The 25,734-nt window shown below is 26.1% G+C and overlaps 2 protein-coding genes across 5 annotated transcripts in view; both read right to left on the bottom strand.

Moving 5' to 3' along the window:
- Positions 1–1,076: 1,076 nt before the first annotated feature.
- Positions 1,077–21,458, bottom strand: LOC100167462 (estradiol 17-beta-dehydrogenase 11). Of its 2 annotated transcripts, none has more exons than XM_001951303.4 (8): positions 21,223–21,458; positions 11,342–11,468; positions 10,470–10,623; positions 9,582–9,736; positions 4,401–4,578; positions 4,186–4,315; positions 2,322–2,574; positions 1,077–1,501 (listed from the first exon to the last, which is right to left on the bottom strand). In XM_001951303.4, the coding sequence occupies exons 2-8, from the start codon at positions 11,389–11,391 to the stop codon at positions 1,426–1,428; spliced, it is 996 nt and encodes a 331-aa protein (XP_001951338.1). In that variant the 5' UTR covers positions 11,392–11,468; positions 21,223–21,458; the 3' UTR covers positions 1,077–1,425. The 2 variants fall into 2 exon arrangements, with proteins under 2 accessions (XP_001951338.1, XP_016661277.1); XM_016805788.2 differs by having other exon boundaries at positions 21,227–21,444.
- Positions 21,459–24,138: 2,680 nt separating this feature from the next.
- Positions 24,139–25,734, bottom strand: part of LOC100159280 (resistance to inhibitors of cholinesterase protein 3) — a 13,672-nt gene continuing 12,076 nt past the window's right edge. For all 3 annotated transcript variants that reach the window (XM_008186457.3, XM_008186458.3, XM_008186459.3), the window contains 2 exons: positions 25,119–25,556; positions 24,139–24,653 (listed from right to left, as the gene is read on the bottom strand). In XM_008186457.3, coding sequence (XP_008184679.1) covers positions 24,573–24,653; positions 25,119–25,556 — 519 coding nt within the window. In that variant the 3' untranslated portion in view covers positions 24,139–24,572. The remainder of the gene's footprint in view (positions 24,654–25,118; positions 25,557–25,734) is intronic.

Raw genomic sequence — 25,734 nt, 5'->3', positions numbered from 1 at the left:
TTTTTTAAGCATTACATAAACACCTTAATGCAGTCTAACACCGTTTAACCTGATAAGTGATAAATAACAGACACACATATATTAGAACTGATTTTATTTTTTAAATAACTATACAGAAAAGTATTAGTGTATGAAATAACACAATTTAAAATTAAGAACGCAACGGCACATTTTCGGATTTTAATTTATAATCTGCACATTGCACATATACGATTAGGTATTTAACAACCGACGAGACTAAGGCGTTACACGCCAAGAGGCGAGGCGATAGAGCACGTATGTTGTGTCGATGGTTTAAACACTATAAACTACGTATAATCAACCTACCTAGTACTTATAATATTTTATTATAGACATTATTAAAAACATCGTTGTACAATCGATACCCCAACCAATTTAGGCTATCAATAGCCTATAAATACCTACTTTTGTCACGCTCTTACATGCAAAAAGTACGAGCCACGGGGGCTGACGTTTAATGTCTGCGGTTTTTGATGAATATTCATCAAAAACACACACAAAAGCAAAGGCGACAGGTGGGCTATACATTTGTAGTGCGTCAGTGCGTGTATTTTCTTTAAACACAATATATGTCGGATGAGATGAATCATTGCATTCGATAAAAACTATGTGTAATTAGCAGTCAGGTTAGCATAATATTATTATATTGAACCAATATCCGTCATCCGCGTTTGGTTTTCTAATCAATAGAACATAATATTATGCTGCACAGACTTTGTTGAGCCATATTAATTTTACTTAATCCAAAAATCCACACACCTGATAAGTGATAACTGATGTAAGATAAATCATTTAAACGACGTTTACCGTGCGTATACCTTCTAACTATTATTCAGTTATTATATTATACATTTTTCATGAAAGTTGATAATATTTTGATTTCATATTATCCTTCTCAGCTGTGATAACTACTCTCTCCACTCTCACACATACCGATTGGCTCTTTACAGTTTAAGAATGATAATAATATAAAATTCAAACAATGCATAATATATAGCTATATATAGGTACAATCAGTTTCCGTTAGGTACCCTAATAAATTCTTTACACACATATTTGTTATAAATCATTTTGGCTGTATATTATTTGAAAATAAATTATTTTACTCGAAAAATATAATATAATATCAAAGTTATGTCTTATATTTATTGTACAACAAATTATTTACAAAATTACATAAATATAACAATCAAGAAGTATAATAATATGGTATAAATTATACACCACCATAAATACCTTAAAATACAATTAATATAATAAAATTACTGTTGGGAATTCGGACATCATTACATAAAAACGAATATTAAAAAAACAATATATGTCAAGTCTTTTTAACAAATATTATCAAAAGCTGTATAATAAAATCAATTACGTCAACTAAGAAACGATTGGTATCTATAATATTTAGTCATCTGTGTGTGGGTCCAAGCCAGTGTCGATGAAATCTTTAACGTTCTGAATGAATTTTCCGGGCAACAGTCTATAAAATCAAACATAACTTATAGCTATTAAGATACACAATAAATATTTGGACACACTATAAATTATATCCAAATCATGTATAGAATTTACAAATAAAGTCCTAATGACACATCCACATCGTGTAATCCTATTTCACTTATACTAAAATTTACTTTATAAATTGTTGTACGTACACATAATATAAGTGCAGCAAAGTCAGAATTATCTACAGGGTGTTAGTCATCGTATCCATAACTTGTATTTAAATCAATTTTGAATTAAAGATCCACAAGTTGTGTTACATGATTAAATTGCAATTTTATGTACTTATTGACCGAATATATTAAAATAAAATGAATTACAATCCGTCGTGTTAGGTTGGTACTTAAAGAGTTAGAAATCTAAATTATCCAATTTACTAGCGTAAAAATAAATAGTTGATTTTAAAAGTAGATAAATTAATTTTAATTAAATATTTATTATGTTATAAATGGTTCTGTAGTTTTTGAAGTTTAGACTAGAGACTGGTAGATGAGTATCATCAGTGGGTGTGAATGTATTAGGATAAGCATAGTAAGATGTAAACATCTCGTGCAAGCATAATACATATTTTTTAATTTTTATTTGTACAGTTTATACTATATATTTATAGTTTATAATATACAGTATTATACGCAGTGTAACTAAAGAGAATTTGTGAATTTCACATCGAAACTGGGTACTCCCCACCATTCACTAATTTAAAGTGGTAGGGATCGATATATTGTACAATTTAGTATGAACCATACTTTATCATAAAAAGCACTCAAGGACCGGTCTATATAAAAATTTATAGGTACCTGGATATCCGGTCGAGAGGCATCAGCATCCACGGTATACTGACTTCTTTGTAGTTACGTCTCATCGACTTTACAATGATATTGGCTACTTTTTCAGGCGATTGCATGTCCAGCAAGAACGGGAATCGATTTCTAGGTTTCTTAACTAGTCCTGTATTAACCATAATCGGATAAACAGTAGTGAATTTGATTTCAGATTTATTGTTTTTCGTATCTCCAACTCTTAACTCTTCGTATAAGGCTTCCATGAGTCCTGCAAAACCAGATAGGCTATCATGTTTAATGTGTCAATGACAATATTGAAAATGATAGCTTTATAATAAATAAGTGTAATATTTGACAGACTATTTTTCATAATATGTACGATGTACATATTACATAGTACAGTCGTTTTAAAACTACGCAGTTGCACATTGCATTTTGCAATCTGCAGAATGAATAATATATAAGCAATATAATACTATTATATGATGGTAGGTAGGTACCTACTTTAAAATAATTTCTAGATGAAATATATTTTATAACCTTTTTTACGAAGTACATGTAAATGTATATATTATACAATATCTATTTAAGGATAACAACATAATATCATATTCTAAGAACTAGCTATTACCTACTTATTGTTATGCGTCGTTAATAAAACAGTGTAGAACTAAATGTTGTAGGAATACAGTATATTATATGCCTACAACCTACTGTTTGAAAATAAAATTTAGCAAGAATTCGAATGGTTTTTAATTTTTATACTTTTATTACTGTTGTGCAAACATATCGTCCACCACCTAGTTGTACGGACATTGTAATATGTATGCAATACTATCTGCCTACATCACACTTAACTACCACTTACGTCACATTTATCATATTATTTTGTTCTGTGAAATCATACGTTATTTATTTAAATAATTATTTAACCAATGTTGAACACATAAATATTATTAAAAAAACAGCGTTTTGTATTTGCGAATTATCTATGTAAATTTTATCAACGCTTAAATTATAATATTTTGTACACATATAGGTAAATATTAAATCATAAAATGGGCACACAACAAACCACAATAAGATGTGCATATACATTTTTTTCTGCTGTTAACGTTTTTTTTAACTATACAATAATTTACTATAACTAATTTCTATGATTAGGTAATAAATATGTGTACGGTCGTACATAGTTACTTAGTTTATTTTTTAAGTATATTTTTGATGCTTGGAATCTATAATTTAATGAATTAAACGTATAATTATTTAATCTATACGTTCAATCCCATAATCTTAAAATTCACCATTTTTACGAATATAATATTATTATATATTATAATTGAAATTTTATTGATTTAAAGTTCCGCTATAGTATCATGTTATAGCGTAGAAACATGCGTTCCTGAAATAAATTAGTTATACTATAGAAATGTCAATACTTCATAATATACCTACCTACAATGTTTTACATTATTATTTTTTATTTTTATAATTTTATATTGGTTTATAGAACTTGTAACTTGAAATTTGAAACCCATAATAAATATTTTCATAAAATATACACTTTATTGACTTCATAAGAACTTATAATATATATGTTATATATATTAAAATAAAATATTAGATATCTATATGTACGCTGTTTTATTACATAACAAAAGCATCTCATCGAATTACTCTCATTTTTTACGACCTTGGTTCTTGACTACCTTGAATACCACTGAAAACTCAAATGATTTCAAATTTTTTATTCGAGAAAAAAAGAGAGAGTTCATTATATACACATTATATTTATCATATTCGTATTTCACGATCATAACTCATGAGTATCTGGATTCGTAAAACCATATTTGAATTAATAAACTCTATTTAATATTACCTCTTACGGCGAATTTCGATGCACAATATGGAACAACATTTGGGAGTCCGATGACACCGCACATTGAAGATAAAGCAATTACATGGCCATGGTTATTTTCAATCATGCTTGGCAAAAATGCTTCCAGAGCCTGATAACAATTTTAAGTTTATACATTTAAGCTATTAATGTATTGGTTAAGTAGGTATACAATTTATTTTCAGCATTGAATTTACCCAAAAATGAGCTAAAACGTTGACGTTGAATATTTTTTCAATTACTTCATGGCTTTGAGAAAACAACGGTCTGCATGGCATAATGCCCGCATTGTTTACTAGTACCGATACGCTGCCGACTTCCTGTTTAACTAAGGCTGCAGCATCCAAAACTTCCTGTCTATTAGACACATCTACTCTGCAAAAACATAAATAATAGTAAATCCAGATATCAATTAATATCAATATTAATATAGGTAAAATAACCGATCAGATATTATATTTGTAAATGTCGTGTTAGGTATATAGCGATATCTTTAATAACTATTATATTCATCACATATTCATATATTATTATCCCACTTAGAAGCAATAAATAAACCGAAATATTAAATTGTTGTGTATATCACTGTACACGAGGTGGGTCGTAGGTACGCACATTAATAGTAATTTACATATTATTATAATAAATTTAGAGTTACATATTATATGTATAGTACCTGTATAAGTTAAACATTTGAATTCTTATATAACAAGCATTTTAATATGCAGAAAAATAATAACATAGGAGCGTGGCTCAAGATATACTGTAAAGATATAGCAGCATATTATCTAACTAAAGAATAATAGTAAATATAGTTGTAACAAAAAAGTGCAAATCTTTAAGAGTGTATGTTCTAACTTCTAAAACTACAAAAATATATCTTTGTATAATTATTTGTCTTTTTATAATCTAAACAAAACACAACAAATGAAAAAAAAAATATTCTTTCTTGGTTATTTTCATTATAAATAAAATTCTCAAATACATACACCAAAAATAAATACATATGTATTTCGTTGTTAGTCCTATCGTTATTATGTATTTATATAATACATAAAAATATGTAGGTACCTATAGGCTACAGGTAGTGTGCTCATATATTATACATATATATATTTCACAGCATTAACTTAAGTAATGTAATTGATGGAGATTATTCTCATTCATATAAGAATATAATGTTTTCTTCGTGAGTTGTTATACAATTTCAAATATATTATTTATTAATTATTTGTGTCATATATAATTGGTAGGTATTTAGTGTACCACTGTATAGTATCTGTAGGCTGCAGATTCATACAAAATAGATATAATGTATTAATTAAATTTCCTTTTAAAGTAGGTAATTGACGGTCTGAAATAATAAACGGAATTTACAAGAACCATTATATATACATAGGTATTCTGCCATTCTATAGAGAACCAGTTGGAATAGGTAGTTAAGTTTGTGTTGCAGATACTTTTACTTTCACTTTATAGTTTTGTTTACGTAGGTATATCATATGTGTCCACCGAAGGGTAATTGCTGGAGTTATAAAGTAGAATTTGGATTTTGCGCTCAAAAAATTTAATTTAAGTATTTATACATTCGTACATAGTTATAATCTATACATTTATTTTAGCACCAATTATGTTACTTAACCTATAAATTAAAAAAAACTGATTGTATTGACATATTTATATAAAAAAATTTAATTTAATTTTTAATTTAACTTTTTCTAATATAATTCAATTATAATTTATAAATTTACTATAGCATCAATTAATGTTTGGTTGTTACCAGCTAATCTGTAAATTGAAAAATTTTGAATTTTTTGGCTTGTTTAGATAGGTACCTACTATTTATAACATCTTTAATTTACCTACTTTTAAATACCAAATAAATAAAATAATGTTTAAATCTCATAAAACTTTATAACATTATATATTATAATTATTATAATTATTATTATTATTATTATTTATTTATTATATATATATGTATTTTTATTTACATATATATATATATATATATATATATATACTTAGATACTTTGTGTAGGTTTATGATAGTACAATAGTACAAAGTGTCCGTGTTATACATTTTAAACAATGGACCGTATATGCAAAGTTACCGTTTATCATACATTTTGCATATTACTACTTGTGGCATTGATGCAATTTATTATTTATACAACTATATTTAATACAATATTATATAATTTAATTTTTTATTTGTATGACTGAAACAAGATGAAAATATTATTATTACTATTAAACGATTTCGATAAGTCATTTGTATTTATTTGTATGATCATTGTTCTTTCGTGTAAAACAATGAGTTATAATAATTGAATTTTTATGAAAGTTTTTAATAAAAAGTTCAAAAAAAAGTTATTCATATTTTTGATCATATATGGCATATGCTACTTTAAAATCCCCAGTTTGTTTTTATACTACGAAGACTCTCTCTAATTTAAACAGTTAGAATTATAATATTCTACGTCACAAACTTGCTTTCCTATCTGAAATATCAGTAGAAAGAAAATTTAAAATACTGCTGTTCAGTCAAAACATGTCTTGAGCAATTTAACATGGAGATTGAATACGTAGGTACATCAGGACCAATGTCAATGTCATTCGTGAATTTTGGCTAGGTCAACGTTATTTGTAATTAATTATTATACTCTTTACGATTCAATATAAATAAAAGAACTATATACATTTCATATAATTATATATAATTTATAAGCCCCTAAGCCTTAATTTATGTAGTTATTATGCAATAATTTTACTTATTATTTCGAACAATAAATTATGGCTCACAGTAAACAAAGATAATTCTATCTACTGTTAATATTTTATATTAATTTAACAAATTATTAACATCCAAGATCAACTTTGCAATTAAACATATCAAAGAATTTTAAAATTATCTAATATTAAATTCATTAAAATGTCTGTTACGTCATAAATGACGAAATGTAAAATAATTTTCAAACTTAAAATATAGTGTAATGTATTACTATTATTTCTTTGTTAAAAAAAATGAGTAAATAGGTATATTTAAAGACAATACTATAAGTTGACCAATTTTATTTATTGACTTATTTCCCACATGGAATATATTTTATTATATATATATTTTTTTTTATTGTACATAAAAACATCGGCTACTAGGCTATTAGTTATTGAACTACATTTTTGTTCTAATGATTTACATTTGGTTAAGGCTTAAATTAGGTTATATAATTTTATTTTTTTTAGTAATTATATTTTTATAAGTAGGTAGATAACATACGTCATATTTACTTATACGAAATTTCAAAGAATATTTCAAAAAAGGTTTTAAATGCAACTAATATTTAAATATGTAAGCACAGTGTTTTAACAAGGGAAATTCAAGTACCAAAAAAAAATATTCAATTATATTAGTATTCGTAGGTACATAAGCTTATTTTTCTAAATTTATAATTATTATTTAGAATAAGTTAATTTTTTACATTTTAAATAAATTATAAATACAATTTAGAATTTAAACATCAACAATTAAGATAATCATACCAAAAGTTAAATAATTAAAATGATTTGTGCACTTCCTGCAAGAAATAGTAAGTCATATAATTATATGAATTGTATAAAAATGTAAGTTCAACATTAAAAATATTATTATATTATTTTGTAATAACTCCATATTATTATTTTTATATTTTTGTTATATATAAAACCATAGCTTAAATATACAAGGTTATTTCACATAGCCTCTATTGTTATCAAACAAAAATAAAATGGCAGTGTAAGGATACTGCAGTCCATATCTTAAAGTATATAGTTGGGTACTATTACAATAACCTAGTATATTTAAGCCATGTATAAAACTATACAACATAAAAAATTTATGATTTAGTTAATGTTGATAACTTTTTAGTATACCTACCAATGCCACATTTTCTCTAATAAGCTGAGTCAGCGCAAAATTAAATGTTAAATAAATTACTGAAATTGAATTTGCCTATAAGTTTTCAAAGCAAATATTTTTATTAGTTTTTTATTTTCATTAAAAAAAATTATATTCTTTATATTATATTTAGAAAAAAGCCGGGCTGCTTTTCTGGGTGAAATAGAAATTCACTCCAAATTTTTTTTTCTTGTTTTATTTTCAGAAAAGGTACCTATTATTTATCTTGATAATTCAACTTTGATTAAAAAAAATTTAACTATCAATAAATATTAAATATGATTTCAAATTTCGTACATTGTCATAATCCAGCTTTACGACCACTACCAATGACTGTTAACATGACATATAAATGTTAATTTATCAAAATAGTAATTATTCAACAATAAAAGACAAACAAAAAACTTAAAAATTCCATTTAAGTTAAGAACCACTAACATTAATAACAATGGGAAAATTTTGGAATGTTAATATCTGACATATTATCATATAGTTTTCGGCGGGGCCGACACATATTAAGCATTTTTCAATAACACAGATAAGGTAAAAATAGTGCACCTAATACATGGAAAAAAATTCTTATATTTTTGGATGATTTTTTTTCAGGAAAAACCGATAAAACCGCCCATTAGTAGTATTCATCCTACTCCCACTATTACTTTTCACAATAAAACCTTTAGGGTTTTTCGGGGTTTTATTTGAAAAAAAAATTGAAAACCCGGGGTTTTTTCCAACCCTGGATTTTAAGAGCTTTAAATTCCAAAGCTTAACTTATAATCGTCTATCATTGTTCAATGTTAACTAGTTCTCAAATGTGTGTGATTACTGATTAGTTAAAATCTCTTTAAAAAATAAAGTAATATTGTTTCTTTAAAAAAAAAAAAAATCGAAAAAAATAATTATCGAGTTTTAGTTTCTGAAAAAAGGCTCTAAAAAAACTAAAATGAACGAGCTGTGACCTTTTTATAAAAAAAACTACACGTTTTACATAATATAATTCTCCCAGACAGCATTCTGTAATGATAATATTATAATATTATTAAAATAACTTTCTACTATTATTATTCGTGAATCGTGATTATAATGTTATAATAATAATTTTAAACAAAAAATTGCTGTCTGGGCTATGGTAGGTAAATCAATATCTTATTAAAATTCATTGAAAATATAAATGTTCATAACATATGAATATATGATTTTTGTTTTTTAGTAACTCATTATAGGGCTTTATAATATAATTAATATTATGTTATGCCTCAGGTGCCATAATTTGTAAACCCTGCACTGCTCTCCAGAACTTTATAAGCACTTAATAACACTTAATACTAAGGTTATAAATAAAATTCTAATATATTATACTATAGGTCCATAAAAACGTAATGCATGCATTTTGTATTGTTTTATATAGACGGGTCGTGGGTGAATGTAAAAATGTACTCACTTGTAAGTGTAAACACGTTTGTAACCTTTAATCTTAAGAATGTGTTTAGTTTCATTATTTCCTTTTTCGTCTAAATCCCAGCATACAATAATTGCATTTTGTACGGCAAACAATAATGCCAATTCTCGACCAATACCATGACCAGCACCAGTTATCTAGAAAAATTAATATGACGTATAGTTAACAATTTAGTGCAAATACCTATTAATTAGAAAATTGTATTTTATATTTATTTATGTAATCCAGTTATAAATAATAAAATATTAACATTAATAGGACTGTTAAATGTATTTTAAAATAAAAAATTGATTGATTTTTTTCATGATAAATATTTATCTATCATGATGTTTTTGCTAAATATCAATAATATAAAACCAGTTATTAAAACTATAATAATGAAGAGTGAAATTATAAGTAGGTAATTTATGTGGTGCCATAAAACGGTAAATACATGACCTACCTTATGGCAATATTATTATAATTCAATATGCGCTTGAAAGTACAGTGGTTTTGTAAGGTCTTTAAATAAATCTATTTCACTAGAAAGGATTGTTTGAATGACTGTATAATTTATATGTTAAGGTTTGTGAAATATTATAATATAAGACATCTTCAATAAAAGTATGCAAGTCTTGTGAAACACTGAAACTTTTTCTAAAAAAAAATAAGGATGTAACTGATATATTATGAAGTCATTCTGGTTTTATACTTTTATATTTTTTTATTTTTTTACAATTACACTCAATACCTGGTGGCTTGGTGGCTGGTTTCTACCTATACTAATTATCAAGTGTAAAAGCAATAAATTATAACATTAATTAGAACACGTGTGCATCATATTATGCATATCTTACTTAACAATATTATACTATTTATTAAACAACTTACTAATATAACTTCGTCTTTTAGTGATTTTTCTAATGGCGGTAAAAATGTTCGTATAATGGACTCAACGGTAGTATAAATGAATTTTAAAGCCAAAAGAATTAACTCGATGAGTAATAAGCCTGCATAAGCAACTGAATTTCCCATAGAATTCGACCTAAAAATAAATAAGCAATAAAGATTAATTATTTTCTAATATCAAACAGGGTAATCATCTAAATGTCTACACCCATTATTTTATAAAGTTTCTACTTTTTTGAAAATATTTTTTTTACATATTTGATGTCATTTCAAAACAACATTTCTGAAAAATAATTAAAATTTTACTATTTTTTATCGCTATAATTTTTTAAGTTTTTTATTTTTTGAATGAAACCCTAAATTTTTTATTTCATATTTCACAGCAGAATATTATTTTGAGTATTTAAACCCACAAAGATCAAATTACAGACAATTAGTTCGTTATATATAAATATTTTAAAAATTTGATGAGCAGAGTAGAGTGGTAAGGGAGGTACCCTGCAAAATGTTGTCCACTAATCTAAACTTTTAATACTTATAAGTTATAACTAATGAACTACTTCTCCGACATTTTATTTTTCATAAATTGAAATACTCCAAATAATATTCTGCTTCGGAATATGAAATAAAAGGTATCGTATCTTTCAAAAAAGTAAAAACTTAAAAATGAAAATGATGAAAAATAGACAAAAAATATTTTTTTTTCATAAATGTTGTTTATAATTAACATAAAATTATATAAAAAGAATATTTGCAAAAAAATGTATATATTTAAACTTTTTTAAATAATGGGTGCAGACACTTAAATGGATCTATTGGAATTCATGTAAGCTATACTAGGTTTTTTTATCTACCTATATCTCTTAAGAGGTGGATGAGTTGACTCTTTTTTATTTTCTGTCATGGTTATTGATAGCCTTGTAATTATAAGACCGTTTAAAATAAAAAAAATTACTTCATTCGAATGATACTCTTGCTCACCTGGAATAAAAAAAAATACACATTAATATCAATTATTATTATTTATATTTTTTTATATAATTATACAAACTGGTTGAGCCCAATATTATACCCAGAATATAGGGATTTTATTTTTGTAAATAAACATAAATGCTAATGTTTATTTATGCATAAGTATATAATTCAGTATCGATAACTTGAACCTTGATAACTCGAAACCTCGATAACATCATCACCTATAAATATTACTGTACTATGTTTTAAATGGGTTTCCGCCCATCAATATTTGAAATAATAAAAAATAACTTGAATTTTTTATACCCCTTGAAAGCTGAAGTATTTTTAAGATGTGTTAGAGGTAGATATATAACTCGAAAAATACATAAGTTGAATTTAATATTCATTCCCCTTGAAATTCGAGTTATCGAGACTCAACTGTAAATAATTATACCATGATAAATTTAAGTATTTAACTTATACTAAGTATCAATACACTAATTTATTACTAAAAACAATTTAGTGCTTAAGATATAATATAATATATAATTTTATCATAGGACATTTTTAGGCTTTTACTTTTTTCTAAATTACGAAGTGGATCGAATCGTTTTTATTTGTGAGCTTTTAGAGTTATGGTAATTATATGATGGGTGAAGTAGAAATAGTATACTACCTATATACTCTATAAGTACAGCCAGTGGCGCAACTACCACAAAATCTTAGGGGGGGACTATAGCCCCACTACAATATTATTCCAAAGGTTACCCCCACCCACCATCTTCATATTTAAATACCATTAAAATACCAACATTTACTTTAAATTATATTTATATGCGTCATAAAATAATTATTAATATGTTATTAGAGATTCATTTTTCTTTTATTGATGGCTGCAAATTGTTCTAAAATGATTCCAGGATCAATTTTTACATATTTTTCAATACTCAGTACTAAAGAGTAAAGCGATCTTGATCTAATGTAGAGATATTTATTCGCTTCCTGGCAGAAAATGCACGCTCGGATATTGTAGAAGAATTTAGCAATATATTAGCCATTTAAACCATCTTGTAGACATTTAGGAAAACTTTCTTGGTTAAATTTTCCTGAATGAGATTAAAATAAGTTGTTTTTTATTATTACAGAATGAATTTTTGAAGACAGCCATTTCATTTTTCCGTTCACATTTATCGAGAAACGTATTACCTACTGATGCTATTGGTGATTGAAAGCTTATCAATTTTCAGGCCGGCGGGGAATGGATCTGTAACGGGGAACTGGAAAAATAACATATTATTATAAATGATACGCAGTGACCCGTAACAGATTATCACTTTCAATCGCCAATTAACCAATGCGTACATAATACGAACGATAAAAATGTGTATCATAGATAAGGTAAAATATGTGTTTATGACTCTAGTATATTAGCCACGATTTATAGAAAGGTAGGCAACATAAAATAATTATAAACTTTAAAAGCTTTTCAAAATAATTAAAAAGAAATACAGTTGAATTATTAAATGTTTTTTAATATTTTAGGAATCAATTGAATAATTTATTTTGGGGGACTATTCCAATTTTTTTTTTTTTTTTTGGGAGGTGGCTAAGCCTAGTTGCGCTTAGGGGCCTTACAGCGCAATTATTATGATAGGTTATTATGGTGCCGCTTTACAACTATTTGTTTGAATTTCCAATACTTAAAAGTTAAAATACTTATAAATAAAAACTATTGGTTAAATATTAGATCAAAATCTTCAAAGTATGAAATTCAAATACTTTCTAAAAAATCATAACGATAAGATAATACGCAATTATATTTTGTAGCAACATTAAATATTAATGAAAAACTTGAAATTACATATTTTTTTTTTAACAAATTAACTGGTGTGATACGATAATTATTGTTTTTCGTTTATTACTTACTTTTATACTTTTTTATAATATTTTATATACCTACACCACAAATCAATATTCTTATTTCTTAATAATTATTACCTATATCATATACTCATATATTAATACAAGCGTATTGATGACTAAATAGTACCAATAGGTATTAATTAATAATTATTATGATAATATATAACGTTATAAGATAATTTTTTTGTAAGTTATTATTTTCTAAAAAAATCTTATGAAAGTGGAATTATATTTCAAATAATCATCATACAGCAAAGTATAAATTTTCTGTAGTGTCACTGATTATTGGGATGCACAATATGTCATATGCAACAAGATATTGATGTTTTACGTAAAATAAATCAACGTTTGTCAACATTATTTACATATTTTTGTAGATGTCTATGTGATTAAATCATACAATAATTACATTTTATCCATCGACTATTGTACAAATATAACCTGATGCATACATATATATTTTTTCTATTTTAGTATATAGTATATACACATAAATAACAGCTTAATATATGAATACATGTTAGCATAAATTATCAACATTTCAAAGTGATAAAATTTTTTTAAATTGATTATAAGTTTTGAATATATTACTCAATAGTAGGCAATATAAATTATACTAATTAGTAAATCATTTATAAGTTATTTTTCTTCCAATAGATATTTAAATATTTTAAAATGGCAATAATAATAATAACAACATATTGGTAGGCATCTACAATATGTATAATGTATGTAACAGGTTATAATATAACCTATTTATACGAGGCCTGCACACAATTTTGTAGTTAAAGTACATACCTATCTATTATAAAATAACTTAAAGGACCAGATTGAATTTATAGCTTATTTTGATACTAAAATCAAATATTTAGATACAATATGTCAGTATGTATATAGGATAGTTATAGCCTTATGCCCTTATAAATAGCCTACTTTTTCATTCATTATCTTATTCATTAAATGTTTAATCGTATATTATTTTTATGGGAGCTATTATAACGGCCGATACTTCAATATACATTAATATAGTAAATTATATCATCTCGGAATAGTTTTGTTTAATGAGATGATTTAACACTTAACTTAAATAAAAGATATTATTATTCATTAATAAATTGTTATTCTGCTGAGTAGAGAATAGCAGAATGAGCTGAGTACCAAATACCGGGATCGATATCCTGTTTGGATTTTTATTGTTTTGATTATTAAGTGATTGGATAATATATTATATCTGCTACAGGTATTTCAATATGATAGTATACCTACCAACTCATAATATTCATAACTAAACGATATTAATCGCAAAATAGAAATCTAATCAACATTTTTTGTAAGTGAATTAAAAAAATCAACACTTTATTTGATATATTTAAGATGGTTAAAGTATAATTCTTTTAAGATAAATGTAAACCATTAATAGATAATTCACTGAGCAAGACACCCAATGTACATAATATGAATAAAATCGTGACTTCTATTCATGTTGAAGGTTTGTTACGTAAATGCAAAATACCATTGAAATTGTTTTCATCATTTCACAAATGTTTTTATTAGAAACCTACTGATAAATTATAAATAAATAATATTGTTAAGTTTCTAGAAGTTCTACACATTATCATTTTCAATTGTTCGTTATATTTAAACATATATAATGGTTGATGGTAATAACTCCAATATAACATATTATTTTAAGAATATTTTATAAAGAATATATGATACATACATTTAAGTAAATAATTATCGTTCAAACACATTTTGCAAACTATAATTCCAATCCTTGTTTGATGGTAAAATATTCTTAGATGACCTATACTATTGTATTATAGGTACCTAAACCATATGTGTGTAGTATGTACATTGTACAGAGTGTACAGTAATTATATATGATACTCATTTTATTAGATACAAAATATATTAACCAAATTTGGTTATAAGTTTTTCACTTTGACCTAAAATATAATAACTGTTATTAATAATTCAATAATTGTTACAATTTGAAAACAGTGTCTGGACTGGTGGTTGGAGGACAAAATACGAGCAGGTATATGTATCGAATCAGAAAATGTAGAACAGTTAAGTGGAACACAAAATAAAAGTAACATTACATTCCTGCGAAACATTTGAGTTTATGTGTACAATTATCGGATATTTAGGACATTCCCAATTTCATTATTTTAATTAATTTTTAACTCTTACATTTTTTTTGTCAATGTGTATTTTAACTTCAAATGATCATAGTGTAATAATTAATAAGCAATATCTACTGCTGTACTTATGTCTAGTTCTAGCCGTAAACATTTTATTTAAAATAAAAATTACGTTAAAAACTTTACTAAAAAAAAAAAATTATAAAATGGAGGAGCTATAATCGATTAGCCAATGATATCAAATATTAATTAATAATTGCAATTTATAAATTTATAATATAACCAACATTTCAACCGAAATTAATTAATTTCAAAATTAAATATAGTACAATAATATACCATACAACTAACCGTACAATCATTAATTAATAACTAAAAATACATGAAATATAGCATTCGTTGGTATGTTCTATACAAATATAATCATGAGCATCTACTGTATATGATCGTGTGAAAGGCGAAATCAAAAGCTCTACACATATACCTATTACCTATACCTAAAGGTAAAAAATTCGGGTATGTCACTCTGTTGTATTGTAAATATCTAGTGTACTTCGTCACTGTAATCTGTAATGGAAATATTAAATTTATATTCAACGATATATTCATTGCGTGTGAAAAACAATTATTTTTTATAATTTATAACTTATAAGTTATCCGTAAATTTTTAATACCAATATACTGTATATGACGGTGTGAATAAATTTTTGACGGTATAAGAAGTTTAAAATTAGTCTAAATATTTTTTAAGTTTCAATGTGTGTAGTATAGAAAATTATAATTTAAGTAATAGTGGAACGTTAAAAGTTTTTACGATTAATATTTTTATAAAAATAATAAAATAACAAAAACTGTTTGAGTTAAATTATTATTATACGTTGAAATCCAAAGTCATCAAAATTTGAATTTCAAATGCTATGTAAAAGTATTTAAGTAGCTTATAGTTTTTACACTTAACTTCTTTTTTAATAGGAAAAACGTTCAAGCTTTGTTTTACAATACCTACAAACAACAATTTTACCATACGTAAATCAAAAAAAAATTTTGAAAAATCTATGAATGTCAGACAGAGCCAAAATATTTTGAAAAATAAATCATAAAAATATGCTATTTGTTAAAATAAATATTTTATATTAATTTCAAGTTTCTAAAATTATTCATTTTTGATTAAGGTAGGTATGTAGTATGTACAAAAAATAAAATCGATCTTGTCGAAAGCTGGTTTTGCGTAAACTATTCCACAATTTTCATTTCGATTTTTCAGATTGTTTTTAATAATAATATCCCCCCCCCCTCACAGTAAAAACTTGATCCAATTTTCTTCCAAAAAAACACCCTCAATATTGAAGTATTTTTTGATTAATAAGTGTCTCCAGATACACAAAAAATTAAAAAACACTACATTGACCATTATAAAACCACGTATACATTAATGATAATAATACTTATACGCTTCACTCAGAATTTAAATTTAAAAAGTTAAATAATTTTCTCTAATAAAATATGTGAAATATATGTATAACAAGCAAGTAAAATTAATTATACCAATTTTAAAATATTAAATGATTGTATTTTTTTTTTTAACTATTCAAGTAATTTTAATAAATAATAATGGTAAGACACGAAATGATATAAAATAAATGAAAGCCACACATTCTTAAATATATTATTATTTTTAAGATTTCACTTTCCTTAAAATTTACGTAGGAACTAGTTAGCAAAAGTAACGCCTTCCAACAACTACTATGCGGTATTCACAATATTAAAACCAGTAAAACTAGTATAAGATAATAAAGATAGTATACACTATATACATAATATAGAACCTATCGAAAAATATAATATTCTGTTTGGTTCATTTGTACCGGATTACCGTTGTTATTACAGCTGATTACAACCCATATGTTTCTCAAAATGTCCAAACTTGTTTATTGTTCATTGTTTAACTTATACAAATTTATACATTTTTTTAAGTAACTATTTTATTAAAAAATTTGAACATTCTCTTACAATGATTTATAATTGTTATTAAAACATGCTAATATAATGTAGGTACTACTATTAAATCATCATAAGCATTATTTAATATAGGTACATTAAGCTATAATTATAATGATTTATCTTATAAAATGTGAATGCTAAAAAATGATATAAAACTAGAAAAAAAATCAACTAGTTAGATAATGAAATATATAAAGTCAGGTGGGGTTCTTACGGGGCTAGTGCCTAATAGGGTTATAAGAAATACAATCTTTCTATTTTAAAGTTGATTTCATGAAGATTACGAAGTTTAATAGTAATCGAATGTTGTATAATGTTGGTTACACTTTAGCATATCAAACATAGCAGTTATCACTATCCAACAAAAAGCTAATCAGTTATTTACTCGTATTTTTTTAAGTCGACGATAATTCAACGCTCTAGTTCACCCGCCAAAATTGCTCGAAATAATTTCAAATTAGGTAAATAAATGTTAATTTATACTTATAATACTATTTAATTTATGAATTATGCCAATTGTATGATACGAATGAGTATTAGCCGATTATGCATTTCCCTCGTGTAAAGTTCCATACGGGGAATGTGCGACATGATTTATGGAGAAAGCACGACATGCCTTATTTTGTTAAATAGTTAAAAAGGTTTTATAAATATTATTTGTGACTAAAATATTTATGAGTTACAAATATTCATATTTAAATATGTAAATAGTTGACAATTAAACTTTGAATATGTGTGAACATTATATCAACCAAAACTTAAAAAACTAATATGTATTAGGTAACTATAAATTAAAATAAACTAATGGTCTGTCAAATCTTGAAAAATTAATTAAAATAATTGAATACTTTCAACGGAATTTCTTTGAAGATTTTTATTAGTTTATGGCACTTGCCCCGGCCAAGGAATATCTCGTCTATAACTGTATTAAAAGTGCCGATTTTGCACTTACCCCGGTAGCAGAGAAAGTCCGACACTTTTTTTTTTATAATTTTTTTCAACTAAAAATTTATCAAAACACTTTTTTGAATTCAAATTCGAATTTCTGATATGTTCATTAATGGATGATAAGAAACTATGTTCCACGTAAGAAGACAGTAAGATGGTATGTTCTATTAAACTGAGATTTTGCAAACCCACGTCGCTGTTACCCCCCCTGACCTAAATATATAATAACATTTTAAAATGTATACAGGCTACAAGATATATAATCATGAAATGTGTAATAACGTGTTATGATTCACTATTATTATTATAGTATTAAACAATTGAAAAATATCAAATCTTAGAAATCTGATTCCAGGGCGGATCCAGAGTTAGAAACTGTGGGTCAGCACATTTCAAGGGGCCACTTATTAAAACCAGATTAAAATCTATACTTGTGTACTAGGTATATAAAACAAAAAAAAAATCATTTACCTATATTGTATGTGTATTTATTCGAGGATCCAAGTGCCCAACTACCCAAGATGTGAAAAGAGGCCAATTTGATCAGCAAATATTAACTGTGGATCAGCGGACCTCCTGAACCCTCCCTAGATCTGCCCCTGTCTGATTCTAAACTTAGCTGAGCTCGATTTACAATAGTACCTACTAATTGAATAAGTGCATATCAAAACAATTATACAAATATGAAGTAGGGATACCTAAAAACAATTTTTTCAATATTACAATAAAATAATTATGGTGGGTAAATTGTTTTAAAATTCATAGGTCGAAATTTACTAAGAAGTTCTTAAAATCGCTTGAAAATTATTTTTTATCCATTTAATACTCATTAATTTTATCATCATTATTCGTATATTATTCTTACCTTATCGATAAATAATAATTAATTAACAATAAATAAAAATATTGCAAATATTTTATTTACTTAGGTACCAAAATGTTTAATATTAATATATTTTTGTATTTTATATACATTATTTTTAATAAACACGACCGTTTTAGTATGTAAAATTGCAGGAAAACACGCTTAAAAATACAAAATAGAGAATTATAGTATGAATAAATAAAATATCAATACTTGCATACAAATGTAGAACGTAGAAATGGCTTACAATTTAAAAATAAATAATTATGCTATACATAGCCATTAGTTGGAAACAAAAAATAGAATTGTACTAAACATTTCCTTAAACTATTTGACAAAAAAAAAGGAAAAAGGAAGGTATTGTGATTCATCCCTTCGTCATCATTGTGGGTGTCTTATGGGTAACATTAGATAATACTTAAAATTAAACAACATTTTTGGAACCAATTTAAGTGTTTACCTTAATTTTGAAAAATAAAGACACGTTTACATATAGAAATACATAATTTTATCACCCTCTTCATGGTTATATATTTTCATCTATATAGTTGCTATAATATATGTGGTATAACGTATACCTACTGCTTACTGGAATATATACAATATACCAACGGTGAGCAAGTTAATGAAAATAATTAACTCAAGTTAAGTTAAGTTAAGAGGACACAAGATCAATAAGTTAAAAGTTAACAGTTAACAAATTATAAATTTAACTCAGTTTAAAAATAAGTTAATCTATTTTTTTAAGTAGTATGTAAATCACATAAAGAGTGAATGTGTCTTTCTAGTTTCTAAATTGTAAATTATAAAAAACAATTTTATTGAACTTTTATCATAATGTACACTGTATACCCTTTTACTTTTCTATTATTTATTAATTTAAAGTATACTCATCTCAAATAAATAATTTAACAAATATATTTTTTTATATCGTATAGCAATTGAATGTCATAATCCGTGAAGATGAGTATATAACCTTCATGTGTAATAGTAATATTTACGTATAAACGAAAAATTTCAAAATGTTTTTAACTTGATGGATTTTTTTTAAATCAACTGAGAAAAGCTAAGATATTTCAACTGTAAATTAAACTAGTTAAGTTCATAAGTTAAATAAAAAAAAACTAACTAGTTAAGTTAAAAAGTTAAAAAAATTTTAATTTTTTTAACTAGTTAATGTTCACCTTTGCAGTATACGGGCATAATGTCATAGGTAATGATTATTTTATAGAAGATATGTTATACAATATATTACATTATTAAACCTCAAACTAACACATTATTGGAATTATTTTTCAAAAAACAATATTTATCACTACACAAATCAACAAATTGAACATTTATGCATATCCGCATTCAAGAATTCAATAACAGTCCTGTATAACCGTATAACCTTAACCACGAATTACAACCACGGTAGATTTCATAATACTACCGGACGCCGGTACGCCGGGTAACAGCAGATTCTGTAAAATCAATATTCCCGTCTCCCGCAGTACGAGTGCAGTCACGGTTGTTCTGCCTCTGCCTACACTCAAAAAACCAAGTATACGAATATTACATAGGTGATATACAACAGTTTAGACATTTCATATAGGTAAATTGTACGTATACTGATATTCAATAATCACGAGAAGCTCGAAAACGTGTGACCAGCGTCACATAATAGGTATAATATAAAATATAGCCACAAGTCACAACAATAATAATATTATATTGCACTTTTTTCTACCCACTGCATGCGATTTAATATAAGCGAGTGTTTACCTTTTACACACGTGATTCTTTATAGTGTATAGCAATTTTCCCTTCGACTCTTCAATATAGTTTTCGAAAGACGGTAGGTAACTACGACGAAAAACTATCTATTTAAAACAAAATTTGGATCACTTACCTACTTTATTTTGTTTTTGACCGGGGAGTCGTGCCAGCTGTAAATGGCGTATTCTTATTACGGAACTTTGGTTTGAATTTTCTGACAGAAATGACCGTTTATTTTCACGGTAGGTACAGCACACCACTACTGCACCTGCCTGCCGGGTACTGAAACTGCAGTTCACGCACGTGTGAACACACTGTCGCGGCGATACAATACGTACTGAGGACGTCTGAGGTCTGAAACACTTTCTTGCTCATTATCGTGCGGTCTCCCGTGACAACAACTTTCCACCTCTACGCCAATCGTTATAAACGTTATCCAGTTATCGTGTTATTATGTTCTGCGCTTTCCTTTTTTTCTTTTTTTCGCTACCGTGATTTCGCGAAAACAACAGTGCTATAGACAATAATTTTCAACGGTTTTTGAAAATAATATTGTGACAATGGACAAATATACGAAAATGCGTATAAAATACGCGGTTAGCTACCGAAAATATGGTATTTAGGTACCTACCTATAAGTGCGTGTGAACTGTGTTCATATGTAATATAGGTAGGTTGGTGCCTACTTTTCCAAAGTGGAAGTCATAGAATTCTATTATTTGATAACTTTGTAATTGCATACGTATATCATACCCACGGTTGCAATTCAAACAAGGATGAAGGAACTATCTTCAATAATTAACAGTAGATAATGATGTATAGTGAAAGTTAATAAAAAGTAATTTTACCTAGTGTACTTACTGGATACTAGTTTAAATTTCAAAGAAAGGTATATTGATAATAGATGACCACATTATTATTTTATTTCCTACTCTATTATATTCATATTTCATATAGGTAGTACTGGTAGTAGATACCCCCCAAACAGTGATCATTAAAAATTACTACCTATTGACTAGGCATATTGATGATAATATAATATTATGTTAATTACCCATATACATAATCTTTTAGTGACTTCACTTATATTTTTTCTCATAATATTATTATTATTTATTACGTTTATGTGTATAGTACCTATATGTAGTTTTGTGTAAAACAATTTTTGAATATATAAAATTGAATGTATTATTTTTAATTTTATATAATTAAGTATATCCATACATACTATGTACTTAATTATGTTTAGTAGTTAGAAACAATTTGAAAATCTTGTACTTATATAGACATATGATTTATAATTTTTATCTATAGTCTATACTATATATGTCTATATTTAATGCGTGATATTTGGAATCTTACCAACCACATAATTTAAGTAGACTGTAACAGCTACTGCCTACTGGCTACTAAAATCGTATATTACTATGAACTGGCTCAATATACTAACTTGTGAATTGTGACATAAGTAGACAGGCCGAATTATTATTTATACTGTAGGTACATAATATTACACAAATAAAACAAATATGTTTACTTTTAACAAATCAAATAATATACAGAAAAGTTTTGGTATATTAAACCCGTATATAATTATATTATTTGAATTAAATAGGAAAACATATGAAAAATAAAAAAAACAGAGAAGTCTCTTTGTACTGAAATTAATGTGTTTTATTGTAATTAAAAATAATTGCATACTAAAAAAAATTCAGATCAGAGACGGTCTTTGGGCCTATATCTCTAAGAATATTTTATTACCTATACATTTATTTATTATTTTTTTTTTTTTTCATTGAGCTTGAGCCCGGCAACTTATGACATTAGCTGTTGGTTTTTTTTTTTTTGTTTGTTTGTAGGTTGTTAGTAGGGGGAGGAACGGTTGAAAACAAGTTTTTCAATGTGTGGCAAGGATTCGTTGCTAAAAATCCCGGGTGTTCACCCATCCGGGAACTAGCAACGCCGGTCGTTACGTACACTCAGCAGTCAGTGCGTTTTCGCAGTTGAGTGTACGCACTACGTCACACCAAGCCATATTATACATTTATATTGCTATAAGTAATTTATTTTTCTATAAGTAATACGTAAGGTAACTAATTTTACCAAAAATAGAAACAAATCGCATAATATTAATTATTATTAGCTGTATTACCTAACTTATTGGTCAGTACCTAGCCACCTAGGTACTCAGTAATCTACCATGATAGGACGGTGTATATACCACGTCTCAACGTAGGAATAGCTTAAAATTAATATAAATATTTTGTGAATAATCACTAAAACGTCTAAAACCGATATTTTTAGTTTAAATGTCCAATTTTGTCAACATTTTAACGGGGAAATTTTGTATAACATTATCAAGACTTAGCGATTAAAATTAAAAATTAGATATATTTTCAACTATAAAATAATTTGAAAATGTCCATGATTTTTAAGAATTTCGACAAAATTTGACATTAAATGTATTATGATTTATGTCTTATGATTTTCGATATTTATTAATCATGGTAAGAATAATTTATGGAAATTATAATTGTATAAATTTACTGATTTATTTAGTATTTACTCAAACAAAAGTTTTATCATAATATATAAATCGAAAAAATCTTAACTTACTAAAATATTTTACATATCTATGCACATATAACGAGCCAAAATATTTTGAAAATTATATCACGGCTAGAAAATACTAGTGTTAATATTTTTTGAAAAATTCAAGTCTCTACAGTTATTCATTTTCAACTTAAAACAAAATCATCTAGTTGAAATCTGGCACTGAATAAAAATTTCCCTTTCCACTAATATATTTTTTGATTTTTTGATCATTTTGTAAAACCCGAGAATTTTTACTATTAAAAAAATGTTCAACCCCTCCCCTAAAAAAGTACCATCTAGATACAATTGTCTACCAGATTTCACCCTCAAAGTTGAGTTAAAGCAACTTTTACTGGTCCTAAAGTTGACGTCACAAAAAAAAATAAAAAAACACACATTGTAAAAACAATACATTCGTTGCTCTGCACAGAAATTAAAAAAAAAAAGAACATCCATTTTTTGATTTGACACATCAGATATTTATTACAGGTAAAGTACAATAAATTCAAGAAATATTTGCTAAACATTTGGCAACATTATCAGTCTAAAGTACTTCAAAAGTAACAAAAAAATGTACTTATAAATTGACAAACTAGGTATACATAAAATAATACTGATCACATATTTGTTAACATACATTGAAAAGTTCATTATAATGGCTCATTCATAAAGTTATAACATTAAAATCTACCTCAAAATATTTAAGTGCATAGTAAATGTGCAATTAAAAACTTTCATAATATACGGTCCTATTCCCATATTATTACTCTCGTCAAATCCCCAAACATTACCTATTTTAAAATCGTGCATGTACATTGAATATATTTACTCGACATATAATTATTAAATATAGGTAAATCATACGTTTATGTTTTCATTTTTTGCCATATTAGTTAATGTTTGGTAGTGTTGAAGTAGTATTATCATCTTCTGCTTCATCACCAGTTAGGTATTCCTCTACTCGGTCGTCCTAGAAATTAAATTAAAACAAAATTATAACCTTACATAATTCACTCGTGATAAACAGTAAGTACATTAAAATAGTATTCAAAATAAATTGTCTTTAGATGTCAACGCGATAATTTACTAAAATAGTTATTCTTATTCGTTATTTTAACAGAAAATGTAAATTTCGATATCTGTACATAATGATATTATTTATTTTTAGTTAGGATTATTATTGATGTCTTCGACCCTGATGTCATGACTCAAGAATCATGATGTACCTAATGTTTGTAATTTTTTAATTATAAGTTATTTATTATTATACAATGTACAAATTGCTCATACTGAATAGTATTAATTTGATAAACAACTACTTTATCCGATAAAAATCTTGCCTTTAAATCGAGAAAGTAAATTAACTGTACGCAATGAAAATATTACTTATTACTTAATTTTAATACAATACGTTAAATCATATTATGTTACTCACAGGTATTAATGATAATGTAACTTTGCTTGAAATTACTGCTTCGTGATCCTCAGTTTCTGAGGGAGTATTGAGTGGACCATCGCTTATTAAAACTTGAGAGTTCTTAGGAATCATACCAGGAATGAGTAGAGAAATGGGCTCTTCTATAGATGCTGTTTTACATTTAGAAGGTATTTTCTCTTTTTCAGTCGGAGTCCAACAATGACCACCACCAACACTTTCAGATGTTTCCATATTGACCACTTGAATGATTTTTTTTACGGAAATTTCGGAATCTGTAGTATTTTCATCGTATAGTTCGGAAGTGTTTAAAGATTTAATGCTTTTTGATTCCTCTGATGGTGTAGACTTTTTAGTAGTAATCGTATCATTTACGTTGTCATTGGATAACGTATTTGTCGGACTTTCCCCCTCATCAATATTTTCGTTTTTAAACTCCTAAAATATATGTCTTAGTTAAATTTATATTCGAAATCTTTGATAAAGTGTTAGGTAAAAAGCAATTTAATATTAATTATGATTACATAAAAGCGAAGAAAATTTTAACTGCGCGTAGGTATAGACACAATAAATAATAAATATAACTTGTGAACCGATCAATGGCACAAATAGGGGG

Source organism: Acyrthosiphon pisum, chromosome A1 (assembly GCF_005508785.2).
Source record: "Acyrthosiphon pisum isolate AL4f chromosome A1, pea_aphid_22Mar2018_4r6ur, whole genome shotgun sequence".
NCBI lineage: Eukaryota > Metazoa > Arthropoda > Insecta > Hemiptera > Aphididae > Acyrthosiphon > Acyrthosiphon pisum.
Note: the sequence above shows the minus strand (reverse complement) of the source record. Positions and strands in the feature narration are given on the sequence as shown.

Coding starts and splice junctions, on each gene's coding strand:
- LOC100167462 (XM_001951303.4), bottom strand. CDS start 11,391: ATGACAGAAAATAAAAAAGAGTCAACTCATCCACCTCTTAAGAGATAT. Junction 4,579..9,581: donor AAACGTGTTTACACTTACAA/GTGAGTACATTT, acceptor ATGTTTTTGCAG/AGTAGATGTGTCTAATAGAC. Junction 2,575..4,185: donor ATCGAAATTCGCCGTAAGAG/GTAATATTAAAT, acceptor CTGGTTTTGCAG/GACTCATGGAAGCCTTATAC.